At 41.2% G+C, this 14310-nt stretch overlaps 1 protein-coding gene across 8 annotated transcripts in view; it reads right to left on the bottom strand.

Annotated features, from left to right (window-relative positions):
- Positions 1-6666: 6666 nt before the first annotated feature.
- Positions 6667-14310, bottom strand: part of SCML2 (Scm polycomb group protein like 2) — a 122382-nt gene continuing 114738 nt past the window's right edge. For 5 of the 8 annotated variants that reach the window (XM_032286017.1, XM_032286016.1, XM_032286014.1 and 2 more), the window contains 3 exons: positions 13550-13804; positions 9806-9957; positions 7291-8737 (listed from right to left, as the gene is read on the bottom strand). In XM_032286017.1, coding sequence (XP_032141908.1) covers positions 8609-8737; positions 9806-9957; positions 13550-13804 — 536 coding nt within the window. In that variant the 3' untranslated portion in view covers positions 7291-8608. Of the gene's footprint in view, positions 8738-9805; positions 9958-13549; positions 13805-14310 lie in introns of all 8 variants that reach the window. The other 3 variants (XM_032286021.1, XM_032286020.1, XM_032286015.1) reach the window with 2 other exon arrangements.

Consider the following 14310-nt stretch of genomic DNA (forward strand, 5'->3'; position numbering starts at 1 on the left):
AGCCTGATCAATATGGTGAAACCTCATCTCTACTAAAAATAGAAAATAATTAGCTGGCTGTGGTGGCACACCCCTGTAATCTCAGCTACTTAGGAGGCTGAGGCTGGAGGACTGCTTGAACACAGGAGGTGGAGGTTGCAGTGAACTGAGATAATAAAAAATAAAAGTTACTAAGAGTTAACACTGTAATATGTAATTGAGACTACTGGAAAAACAGTTTTACATACAAGGTATGTAAACAAATTATAGTATTTCTTTGATAAAAGATTAGAAGCTGGCGTGGGAATATGGCTTTTGTTAAAGGGAATGTAATTTTGCCTAGTTCAGAGGGTTTTAAAAATTATCTAAACCTAAAAGAGTAACAAGACAAAACTGAAGGTTTAAGTAAGTAAGGTGAAAAGGATGTGAGAAGCAGCAGATGGCAAACCCACACTCAGGACTACTCCCTGAGGGTACTATTGACACAGGCGGGACTGGAGAGGGGTAGAATGGCAAAAAGAGGACAGGAAAAGACTCAGGGACAATGAGCAGGAGATGGCTGTGGCTTGGAGGTGAAGACATTAGCTGACGGTTGGATATACGGGCCAGGAACACAAAGGAGAAAGTTCCAGAAAGAAACTTTGCCTAGGAAGGTGGTGGTAGTGATTGATTTTGTTGTTAGTGCCTCAGAGGGCACTTCCAACTTTATGCCCCAGACCATAGCCTGTACTGTGCTTTCTGTCATCCAGAGGGTTCTTGGTAGCATAGTAGGTACTCAATTTTGTGAACATTCTATGGAGTCCTGAAAAGGCTATGTCCCTGTTTGAATTTGATGTCTATTAATAAGGCCTTTACAATGATATCAATATCTGCCATTTAATTTTGCATACATCTGTCAAAGACTGAGAACAAAGTCTTTCATTCCTGTGCCTATTAAATTATCCTTAAGGCCCATCTGGTTCTGGTTTCTACTTTTGATTACGTGTAATCGATCATACACAAGTTCATGATCTGCACTTGAACCTCTTGCCAGGTAGCCAGCCCTGAGGCATTGACTGCTTTTTGTCTCTAATTCTCCCTCGCCTGGATCAGTATTATTACGGTGGCACTTCCTGTTTCCTTGCTGATCAGTTTCTGTCCAATCCTTTATTTATTTAAGAGATGGTGGTCTCCCTATATTGCCCGGGCTGGTCTTGAACTCCTGAGCTCAAGCAACCCTCCCACCTCAGCCTGCCCAGTAGCTGGGACGACAGCAGGCACCACCATGCCCAGCTCGCCCCTTTATTCTAATGTTTGAGGGAAATGATGAGGCAGGTAAAAGCATATGATCGTTTAAAAAAAATCAATCCTGGAATCTGTTGAACGTGGGCATTTAATCTGTTTCTATGTAATGTCATTACATTAAGTTGGTCTTCTGACATATGTTTTTTCCTTGTTTTGGCTGTTTCTGCTGCCTGCTAACTGGCAATGTTTTATTTCGTTTTGTCTTCCACAGTGATTTGGACATGATATAGCCTGCGTTCTTGAAATTGAACAATTATTGTAACAGCAATATACTGCAGAGAAATCAGAGCGCAAAACGAAGAGAACATGGCCAGAATCCCAGCTGCCCCACCACACCCACTATAAACAGGCTCATGTGTATCTTCCAAACGTCTTCTAAACGTGTAAACACATCTGGGTATAAACACACAGTGAGATCCCCTAGAGAAGAAATGCTGCAAACCTGCCTGTGAACCGCTTTGATCAACATATCGTGTATCTTTCCATGTGAATAACTTTCCCCTGTGTCACTTTCTCATGACTGCATGGGTGTAACAGAATTTCAACAGTTCCCCCGTTGTGGACTGGTTTACGAGCTGTCATTTCTTCTTTTTTCTTTTTTTTTTTTTTTGAGACACAGTCTCACTCATTCACCAGGCACCAGGCTGGAGTGCAGTGGCACGACCTCAGCTCACTGCAACCTCCGCCTTCCGGGTTCAAGCAATTCTCCTGCCTCAGCCTCCCGAGTAGCTGGGACTACAGGCACGCGCCACCACACCCAGCTAATTTTTTTGTATTTTTAGTAGAGATGGGGTTCCACCATGTTGGCCAAGATGGTCTCGATCTCTTGACCTCGTGATCCACCCACCTCGGCCTCCCAAAGTGCTGAGATTACAGGCGTGAACCACCGCGCCCAGCCTATGAGCTGTCATTTCTAACAATGTTGTGATAAATAGGCTTGCTAATACCTTACTCTTTGAGCACATGGTTACGTCTGCAGGATACACTGGAAGTAGAGAAATTACTAAGTCAATAGGTGTGTGCCTTTTTCAGGCTTTTTCTGTGTGATGCCTAACTGCCTTCTGGACATATTACACCAAATTCACGTACCAATAGCATGAGTATTTGACATTGGTTTGACTTTTGCTAAATTTTGTTTCAACTTTTAGATTCAGGGAGTACACGTGCAGGTTTGTTACCTGGGTATATTGTGTGACACTGAGGTTTGGGGTACAAATGATCGTCACCCAGGTAGTGAGCATAGCACCCAACAGTGAGTGTTTCAACCTTTGCTCTCCTCCCTCCCTCCCGCATCTAGTAGTCCCCACTTTTTTATTGCTGCCATCTTTATGTCCATCAGTACCCAGTATTTATCTCCCACTTATAAGTGAGAACATGCAGTATTTGGTTTTCTGTTCCTACACTAATTCACTTAGGATTATGGCCTCCATGACTTTGCTAAATTTATAAAAGGTGGAGAATCACACACACCCTGTTTTACTTCGTGTTTCTTTAATCACTGGTGAAGCTCAATATTTTTCATGTGTGGTATCAGCCCACAAGTTGACCTTCAGTGGTCCCTGCCCCCTGATAGCCCCGTTCCTGTGTAATCCACCCCACAGTGAATCAGGGATGGTCTGTGAGCCAACAGAACATCACAGAAGTCGTCATGTGTCTCTTATGACCCTAAGCTACAAAAGATAGTATTTGTTTCCTATAATTCACATGTTCCTTGTTGCTGAACCTGTGCTCAGTTTTGTGAAAGGTCCGCAGATACCTCTGCCTCTCTCCTGGATCACTTCTGCCTCCCATCTGCTGGAGTCTTGGGAGCCTTTTACTGGAGGGAATAGGTGGCTGGGGTGGGTAGCTCCATGAGAACAGAGGCCGTCTGCCAACAGCCACAGAGGAGCTGAGGGCTCCAGTCAACGTGTGTGGATGACCAACCATCCTGGGACTGTGGGGTGAGCCGGGGCACAAGCCTCTCAGCGCTAACTCCAGGGACGAGTTATAGTCATCCTACATGTGAGTGAGCCACCTGGGAAGCAGAGCCCCATCCTAGTCAAGCCTTGAGATGACTGCAGTTCCAGCCGACAGCACGTATATGACCTGTAAGACCCTGGGGCAGAACCATGCGACTGAGCAGTGCCCAGATTTCTGATCATCAGATCCTGCATGAAATCATGAGTGTTTGTTGTTTTAAGCTGTTAAGTTTGAGGGTAATTTTGTTCCACACAAATAATACATTATGTTTTAAAACATTTTATAAGGATTTAATATGTGATAACGGTGATGACTTTACCCTTTGGGAAAAGATGGGTTATTCAGTAAATGATGTAGGAACAATTGGTTTAACCTGGGGTAAAAGATAAAAGTTTTCAATCAAATCATCACCAGATGTACTGAGGACACTTGAACAGAAAGTAACACACCTACTAGAAGAGGGGCAGGTGTGTCTTGACAGAAGCTCGCTCTTGCTCAGGGTCTTTGGCCTTCAACATAACCTCCCTTGACTGGTGTCCATCATCCTTCAGGTCTTGGTGGAAACAACGCCTTCTCCACAAGCCCTGCACAATCTTCTCAGCCAGGTAGAGGCTGCCTGGTGGATCTCTCACGGCTATGCCACCTGCTGCATTTTGCCACCACACCTGGCTAATTTTTGTATTTTTAGTAGAGACTGGGTTTCATCATGTTGGCCAAGCTGGTCTAGAATTCTTGACCTCAAGTGATCTGTCCGCCTCAGTCTCCCAAAGTGCTGGGATTATACCCGTGAGCCACCACGCCTGGCCCAGTTTGCATATTATAATCAATGGTGAGTGACAGTTTAATAGGTAGCATTTTCCCTCACTATTTGGTAAACAGTGGTGCATCTTACAGTCAAAGGGGTCTTAGATTTGATGAAATATACTCGTGTTTAAACTAGATAATATAAAGGCCACTTTCTGTGGAAGTTTTACTCTTCTTTCTGAATAGTGGTCCACCTCTACAGGACAGATACACTGAAGAAGGTGGACAAGTCCAAGTCTGGCTGGGAACACATGAGCCATTCTAAATCTTCAGAATGGAAGTGGTTTAATACAGAATCAGAAGCTTATATGGCTGCTGGAAGGTGGAGGCTAAGGTGAGGAAGTTTCTAGAAATCCAGGAGTGCAAGAGTTGCAGGGAAGCTCCCCTGCCCCCAGTGGTCTCAGCTGCCTGCACAAGTGAAGTAGGTGAGCTTCAAGATGATATCCAGAGGCTGCTGGCAAACTGAACATCTGCCTCCTGCTGATGCTCAAAAGTCTGTCCCATGCAGTCACCAGAAGGAAGCAGCTTCTCCTCACATTCCTCCTTCCAAAATCAGGACACAGCCCCTCTTGTGGCAGAATGTTAAAAACCCCCGTCTACCAGCAAAGGAGTGTGGCAAGTGTCGCGTTCGGGCTTTATGTCTCTAAGGACAGGGAGGAACCGAGAAGGGCTGGGATGGTGGCAAGTACCAACAACGTCCAACACTTGAGACACATCAGTGAATATGTACGTTAACTGCAGAAAAGCCTAATCTCTCTCTTCTTACGTGAATATAAAAGGAAAGTTTAAGATATGGGTCCTGCTCCCAATGGACTGACTTCTGCCCCCATGGAATATGTGCAACCACCCCACCCTTGACATCAGTGCACTTGAGCCTCCGAGGCCAGCCAAAGCCAGGTGGAGGAGTGAGGCCAAAGGAGGAGTGGGGCTTGGCAAGGCCAAAACCCTGCCCTGGCTGCCCTGTTGTCCCTGAGGGATTATTTCCAGAAATGATGTGCTTAAGTGCTTCGGTTGTACAGTGGAAGAACAGGACACACCATTACTGTTGTATAAGGACACATCACTTACGAGCACTTGGCGCTGACTCATGTGTACTGTCATAAGCGCCCTGATGTCCTCCTTTTCATGAATGCTGGTTTATCTGTTATGTTCTAGGCAGCTCGAGGGGAGGAGCTAGGTCCCTTATTTCTTAAAGATCTCCCCTCAATGCTGATACCATCCCTAAAGCCAGAAAGATGATCCCATAACAGTTGCCTCAATTAGAGCAGGGGGAGTGACCAAGCTCAACTTGAGCACGTGCTAACTATGGAGTGTGGCTCTCAAGGTTCAGTCGCATCAACCTGCTAACAAAATAAGGCAAACAGCCAAGAGAGAGGAAGGACTGTCCACCACATATTCCAATGGTGGGCTCTCACTTGCATGTCCTCTCAAACCTAGAGCTTTCCCACGTTGCCTTGATCAGCCTCAGGGCACTTCATGAGCAAGCCCGAGCATCAAGCCATAGCCCCAGAAATTTTAACCTACTTCATTTACTCAGTCAACTGCAAGGACAATGCCTCCTGCAGCTTGAAAAAGCAGTGCTTTTCCTAATTACACTGTCACTACTCACAGTATTTACTTTTGAATATTACAGAAGGGCATGGTGTTTCTATGCCTACAGAGGGAGGCCTTTGTTTAAAAGTTTGGGAAATCCCACTCTAGAACATGTACTGTAAGACATTTCAATGATGAGAAATCACACAGACGAAAGACCAAAGCAAATTCTAGGTGTGCCTGGAAGGTCTTAGAGCTCCAGGTGCAGAATTCTGAGGGCTACAGAGCAGAAAAGGATGGAATGAGAGGCAAAGCCAGAGGAAGATCATTTCAAGTCTGGAAAATTCACAGGAAGGGTAATATGGCATAATAGTCTATGGACTAAAAGTTTACAAGCCAGATAGGAGAGAAAAAGGGGCCCCAAATCACTCAAGTCTCAGATCACTCAAATCAACACCCCCGTTCCAGCCACTGAGCATCAGCCCTGGAGCCTTGGTCAGGACCCCATTGTCTCCAGTGAATCACAGGACACGATGCTGAGGAGCAAGAGCAGTGAGGGTTTCTGGGTTCCTCAGCAGGAGCCGCAGCACCTGGAGTGGGGGACACGGGTCAGTTAAGTGAGGCTACCCAACTGGAATCCCAGTCCTCCAAGGGCATCCTGCCAGGACAGCTGGGCCATCTGGAGGCAGAGGGCCAAGAGCAGGTGCATCCAGGAGGCAGCCTCTGGCCCCCAGTGGTAAAAGAGCAGCCAGAGTTGCCAGCCAGGCGTACAGACTCAGATGGGATGAGATATCTCGCGGCACTGGCATTTTCTAGCACGCTCACATCACTGATGATATCATAAGTAATAATGGCTCTGACCACAGATACAGCTCATCAACTGAACTTCTTACAACCCCCTGGGGTCTCACTGGAGACCCCTGTAAGAAATCAGCCCTTGGCTCTTAGGCATCTGTTTACCAGTAGAATCTGGGCAGGTTTTAAAACTCAAGTATTTGGACACTGTGGAAAGCCACAAGCTTACTAGAGTGGCTGTTTCAGTTCCAACGAATTCATACATTAATGTAATGCAGTAATGATAAATAAAATTACATCTGAGGCTTTAAATGAATCGTTGAGATTTAACTTTATTAATATTTTAAAATATGAAAACTGTAATACGTATTTATGTAAACACCTGAGGACTGTTCAAGTGGGTACAGCATCTTCATACAAACAATTTGAAAGAAGACCAAGTTTAAGAATCTTATGACATATAAGGAATAACATAGATGAAGCTATTCTTTAAATAGTTGCATTCATGTCTAAAGTACATTTGGTTTTCTAAAAAGAAAATGTACATTCTTGCCCCTGGTGAATATTTTATTGGCATTTACAACAAATGGCTAATACTTTATAACTGATTCTCATAGCTTATAAACATTACATCAAAGTTACACAAAGTAGTAACAATAAACATATAGCACCATTTCCTCTTCAAAGTTCTAACTTATAAAATTAAGCCCCAAACAAGGCCAGGCGCGGTGGCTCATGCCTGTAACCCCACCATTTCTAGAGGCTGAGGCGGGCGGATCGCCTGAGGTCAGGAGTTCAAGACCAGCCTGACCAACATGGAGAAATCCCATCTCTACTCAAAACACAAAATTAGCCGGGCATGGTGGCACATGGTTGTAATCCCAGCTACTCAGGAGACTGAGGCAGGAGAATTGCTTGAACCCGGGAGGTGGAGGTTGTGGTAAGCCGAGATAGTGCCATTGCACACCAGCCTGGGCAAGAGGAGTAAAGCTCCATCTCAAAAAATAAAGCCCCAAACAATAAGTCAGAACTAATATATCTTTCAAAGTGTAGCAGAATAAATGGCTCAGAACTAAGCAGATTAACTAGAAACATTGCATAGGACACAGAACTTCCCTGTATGGAAACCAATCTACGGACTATTTCATATCCCCTGAAGGGTAAGTTGAGAGGTACTGGTGATAGCAAACGATGGACATATATTTTTTAAGAAATCAAAACATCTAACTATATACATAGTTCATCGTTACCTCTGTGGCAGTGCAAAGTGCCAGATTAAATTCAAGAAAAAAAGATTTACTTGTGTGTAAACCTACAGGTATAAAACAATATATAAATATGGTAAAGTACCATATGAGGAATAAACACATACAATAAAATATATATCTTCAAAAAATTTGGACATGGGTATCTTCATATAGAGATGTAAGAAAAGAATGCCTAGTTAAATGTACAAGCTTAGTGAAAATATGGAAAGTTTTAAAATAATAGGTATTTCACTGAAAAAATTTAATCCGACTCCATCCAAACCACCCTCGTAGTATAAATATCTCCTGCATAAAATGACAATTCTATTGTATAATTTAAAATTTTTATCAAAAACTGGTAAGAACACTTTATGAAAGCTTATAAGCTCGCTTTTTTTCCTTTATGATCAAATACAACATATAGAGAAATAATAAAAGGAAAACAATTTATATGGCTATTCCCTTTCTAGATATACTGATAGAACATGAACAGAACACTGCAGAGCATCACACAAAATATTTGAGAAAAGATATCTATAGGTGCACCTTTAAATTCTCTGGTGAGGAAAAATTTTCATGGATTTAATTATAGAAGTTGTCAGTCCCTGATATTTTCCCCTTTGGGATTTAGCTGTTTTGGTTCTAGATATAAAGATTAACCAAAATCAAAGGTTTTTCTCTGTTAACTACATTAAGTATATTTGTAAACTGTACAATGAAAATGTAAAAAGACATAAAGAACTGCCAATCTGAATGTGTTAATACTAACGTGTTAAATGCTTTTTAAAGAAGTAGACTGGGGAGGGGCGGCTGTGCCTCCCAAGGCTGGCTGGTGACTCCAGGAAAAAAAAAAAAAGTTGACTGAACTGTTAATAAAGTTCTGTAATTCTGATAAAACACTTTATAGGAACTGTCTACGAAGCAAAAACTGCTAAGAGAAATACTTTTAAATTAAAATGTTAACAGTACACCTGAGAATTATGTCCAATCTAAACTTACACATTTTTTTAATTGTATTTTCCTTCTTTAAGTTTTTCAATGTAGTAACACAGCTTTAAGGCTGGCCCCAGCTTCAGCCCCATGTACTTCATCATCATATCACTCTTGAGTAGGAACAGAGCCTTCCCATCAATTTCCTACAGACAGAAGGAAATCATAATTGTTAATAATGCTTTCATATCAAGTTATTTATACGTAGGAACATGTAAAATAGAGCAACTGTACACTCCAGATATATATTTTCTGAATCTGCTTTATTTCCTGAAAACTATCAAAAATATTATTTATATAGTGAAGCATCATTTGATGATTTATGAATTTAGTTAAAATCTTAAGAAAAAGAAAATTTAACTTCGAATCGTCAAAAAATGTCCCAAGTATCAAACAATCTGATTTTAAGTACTGTGTGTTAAATAAAATACTACATACATCTATGATAAAGGGCCAAAAATTATGAATGGTAGAAATGAATTTCAGATAGTCAATAACTTTCTGAGAAGGGCCAGGAATATGTCAATATCAATGCAAACTATAAATGTGCTATACAGTGTTGTCATTATATTGAAAGCTAATCAGTTAGTTGTCTGAAGCTGGTTAGAAGCTAAAACTAATTACTGATTTTCTTGCAACAGTGAAAAGGGAAAAGGGTACCTCAGACAATAGATGAGTAATTTGATTTGTTAGAAAACACTGAAAATACTACTTAATAGTTACAAGGCATCCTCCTAAAATTCTTTATTACCTTAACCGGTTTATGTTATGGAAGCATATTATTTGGTATTTGTGAGTTCCTGTTTAAAAGGCTGTACTTAATCTTATCCAGTTGCTGGATTCATTGGAGGAAGGCCACCCTGTAATAACTTGTGGTCAACCCCTCCTACTCATGGTCCTGGCGCTGAGCTGGGAGCAGGTTGGGGAGGATCCTTGTATCTGTCATTACAAAGGGGAGGTACACCTGAGAGTTACAATGCTGAATCACCATGTCTTGAAAAGTTGAAGCTGTTTGTATTTTCGGCACTTGGATACTCACTTAAAGAACAGACCATTAATCTACCATTTAAGGAACTAATCTTGAGAAAAATAACCTTTCTCACATAAGGAAAAATCAGTTGATAGGGTTCCCCCACCATCTACACAGTATCCAAATGAAGGGCCTGCAAAGAGGTCATTCAAAGGCAGGAAAACCGGATCAAAAGATACATTACATGTTGCCTGAAGAGGTCGGCGAGGGGGCCTGATATCTGAGGATCTGTATGTTTCATAAACTGTATCACTTCATCCACAGACCAGGTTGAAGGGTCCTTAGAGAAGCCTTGTTTCAGGACACTGGGATCAGGTACAGCTATATAGCTTGGAGCTTCAATGGGGGGGAAAAAAGACAAATCATACTTGACCTGATCATTATCCTGAAAGAAGAGATGTTAGGTAGGGAATAATGGTCTCATTCCTGGAACCTTCCGTTAAGTTCCCCAACAAGGTCTCAAGACTCCAACTGTAAAAGCTTATACAAAGATGATGTGAGGACAGCTACACAAGAGCATCCAATCTGACCTCCCCCAAACAACAAAAGCAGGTTCAGAAGTTACCTTAAAGCTTTAAAGATCACAAAACAGACTAAGCAACCCAAGGCATCTTTGGCCACAGGCCAATACAGCAAAAGATCTGTTACTTGGGTAATATTAGGTTAATCTAATCTAACCTATGACTTCTCTAAGTCTTTCAAGGAATTTCAATCTCTGTCTACATTAGGTTTATTTTACTAGCTAAATCCGATGGAAATTCCCCAAATTTACAATTGTTTGTTTTTTAGGTTTTGGTTTTTTTTGTTTTTGTTTTTTTCAGACAGGGTCTCACTCTGTTGCCCATGTGGGAGTGCAGTGGCATAAACATGGCTCACTGCAGAGTTGACCTCCTGGGCTTAAGTGATCCTCCCACCTTGGCCTCCCAAGTAGCTGGGACTACAGACACATGCCACCACTCCCATGTAATTTTTATATTTTTGTAGAGACAGGGTTTCTCCATGTTGCCCCGGCTGATCTCAAACTCCTGGGCTGAAGCAATCTGCCCACCTCAGCCTCCCAAAGTACTGGGATTACAGGCATGAGCCACAACACCTGGCCAAATTTACAATTTTATAATTGCTTAAATGCATTCACTTTAATCAAAGAATTTCAACAATCCCTTTATTTTTGATAAGCAAGTAAGTCCATTTACCAAATCTCTCTCATGTAGTCAATGAGAATATTTTTAGCATTACTTTACTCTTCAGATTCCTGTCTCTTGTGGCTTAAATGTTTAACTGAATTTTGAAGAAAACAAGATTATTTTCTGCTAAGCTAGGTCAGAAATAACTTTAACATTTAATTCCTTTATCATGTTTAATTGCATGGTAATAGATATTTTGGTTGAAGGTTTATATGTTAAAAAAATACATAACTGAGACATGAAACAATTTAAGTGTTCAAAAGGTCTTAGCTGTACTCTTTACTAAGTTATGATGAAATCTGTGTCCTGACAATTATTCATTTACTCAACCAGAGCCCTTAACTCCCTAAAGTTAGTGTGTGATAAGTGAAGTGAATTCTGTACTTAGGAAGATTTGTTTCTTTAACCAATTTTAAGTTTTTATGTGTGTGAATTAGCCAGAGGTGTACTCTTTCTTTCCTATCATCTGGATTACGGCCATTTTAGAAGCATTCTGAATATTTACCCAGGGGAAGGGTAAAGAAAAACAGAAGATAAAAGAACTTATAGTGGTTAATTTTTTGTGTGTAACTCTGAAGTTTATTTCCAACATCACAACTATGATGTGAAATAAAAATGCTATACCAAAATATATCCTCCCCTCCACATGTCAGAGAAAAAAACGTTGGTTCTATCTACAGAGAAATTCTACTGGGCTGTATCCACCCAAGTAAAAATGATGATGGTGTAGACCACCATGTGCCTAAGCCATCCTGACAATTTAGACAAAAATGCCTTCTCCTTTAACTCAACAAAGACACAAAGTAACATGAAAAATCATTGGCAAAGCTAATCACAGCTCCCACTTACATTTTTGTAGAATTCTGGTTTCTGTCATCATAATCTGGTACATTTATGTTTTGAATAACGTGTAACTAGTTTTACAGATTACTGCAGATAAACTATATGCAAAAAGATATGATTTGGGGTATAAAATTAATCTTATATTAAAAATAAAACAATCATAAGATTTTCTGTTTTTATTCTATTAAGAAAATATAATTTACTTGAGCCTACACCTTCAAAACATCAGAGAAGTTTGCAAACATTACATTGCTGTTATTCAAATAATTACATGAAACAAACTAACCATGTGAAAAATAATAAAAGTCCAGTCATGCTTTTCTCCTGAACAGCTCTGTCTTACATACACTGGCATATCAATAAATATTTCTGGAATAAATATAATGAAAGTATGAAAGTGATTTGATTCCCCTCCAACATTATTGGATTTCTTTCCTATAATAAAGATCAGTAATATTTTTCATTCAAATAATGGGACAAGGCAGGACAGGAAATTGTGTGAGCATCATTGAATGTTAGGAGTGGAATCAGCTTTAGGTAACAGTTCAAATGCCTTAAAAATAATAGTAATGACACCTGTAGACAGTTTCTAATGGAAATGCTTACCTATTCTTGGGAGATACAAGCGGCACAGGAGTTAAGAGTACAACCCCAGAGTCAGAGTGCTTGAGTTCAAGGACTGGCCCAGCCACTTTCTAGCTGAGGGACCTTAGCCAAAGAAATTCAAATTTCTCATCTGAAAATGCTTACCAACACCTACATTTTAAGGAATTGTTGTAACAATATAATGTAGGAGGCCATATGAAATATTATATGCCTGGTGTCAGATAGTGATGAAGATGATGATTATTTCTATTAACAGTGGGTAAATTACTAGAAAGCAATGTTATTACTATTAGCCTCTACATTCCTAAGAAGACCAGAGGCTAGCCTTCTGAAGCCCTAAGACTGGCTACCTTAGCACAGCAGTGTTTGACATACATTCCGAAGTGAGATATTCAGCATTAGAAGTAACCTTGTACTGAGAAGGCCTGTCTTCAAAAGGTGATACTTTGTGAAAATACATTAAAATGCAGGGTATACTCTGCAGACCATGCCACCTAAAAGTGAAGACAATCTCCAGAGGAGATGGGGCTGACAATATTAAATGTGTCACAGTGTGTGCAGTGTGGTTGCCCGTAGGTAACACCCATGAGGAAAGGCAAGGGAGTTACTGGGTTCCCACTTTCTTCACTCCTCAACCTCGCCTACATGCCTACCTGGAGAAAAAGGACAAAACACTTATTCCCACCCTCACTCTCCTGCACCCTTAATCCTTCAAAGGTACAGCGTTAGCCCTCTTTGCACATGGAAGACTGTTTTGGATCCTTCTAAATGGCAACGGGATGTTGCCCTATTTATGCATGTCATGTCTTCCTGGTGGGTCTGAGGAAGGATGTGGAGAATGAGGAAATGGTGTGGCTGTGGCAACAAGATGCCAGCCCAAATCCAGGAGTCAACGCAGGCTGGGGCCAGGAAAGGTCTCAAGAGAGACTAAGAAAAGTGTATAACAGAAAGGAAGAAAGGAGAGGCACTGTCTTTCCAGGTCTCAGAGTCAAGAGAGGTTTATGCATCCAGACAGGACCCAAGGAAATGATAAATTACAACTGCTTAAGCACTACTAATCTGAGAAGTCTCTATCAGAGACACGGTTGGTGATCCAGATCCCCAGAGACAGTTGTGATGTCAACAGGACTGGAGGATCCATAATGGTCTGACCCTGACAGTGATGTGAAAGGAAGGACTCAGCCTCCCAAATTTAGCACTTTCTCCAATGTGATACACTCTCAGAGGTTGCTGTTAGGTGTGAAAATCTCAAGGCAAAAGACAAACACAATGAGAATTACTATTTTTGAACATACCTTCACTTTTCCTCTCTATTTGGAATTTAACTTCATGGGGACTGCTCTTGGGGGATGATTTGTCCCCAACTACTGGTGAACTTGTGGTGCCTGGCACACTTTGAGAAAAATCCTTGGAGGCTGAAGTGTGAGTATACATAGGATTTCTACAGGCAGGATTCAAACAATTTCCTGAATTTGGTGATGAGCTCTTAGAATCTTCTGAAAGATTTTCCTCTTTGGGAATGCCATCTCCCCCAGGAAACAATGATGCTTCTACAGAAAAAAAGACAAAGGAGGCTATCTTCAATAGACTTACAGTTCTAATACTACTAAAAGGTAAAAAATCTCATCCCTAGCAACAGTTTGCTTAACTTGTGCTATACTGAACCACAAAGTTCTAACACAAAGTTCATGGCTATCCCCTCCTTGGCATGCATGCATGCATTTATTGAATGACTGATTGAGACAGAGTTTTGCTCTTGTTGCTCAGGCTGGGCTGCAGTGGCTTGATCTTGGCTCACTGCAACCTCCACCTGCTGGGTTCAAGCGATTCTCCTGCCTAAGCCTTCTGAGTAGCTGGGACTACAGGCACCTGCCACCATGCCTGGCTTTTTTTTTTTTTTTTTTTTGTAGAGATAGGGTTTCATCATGTTGGCCAGGCTGGTCTTGAACTCCTGACCTCAGGTGATCCATCCTCCTCAGCATTCCTTGGCATTTATATTAATGGACATTGTCCTACAGTCCAAAGTGATTCCGTATCACCTATATTTTTCATGGTA

This window comes from Sapajus apella, unplaced genomic scaffold (genome assembly GCF_009761245.1).
Source record: "Sapajus apella isolate SASKATOON/1434 unplaced genomic scaffold, GSC_monkey_1.0 scaffold17, whole genome shotgun sequence".
NCBI lineage: Eukaryota > Metazoa > Chordata > Mammalia > Primates > Cebidae > Sapajus > Sapajus apella.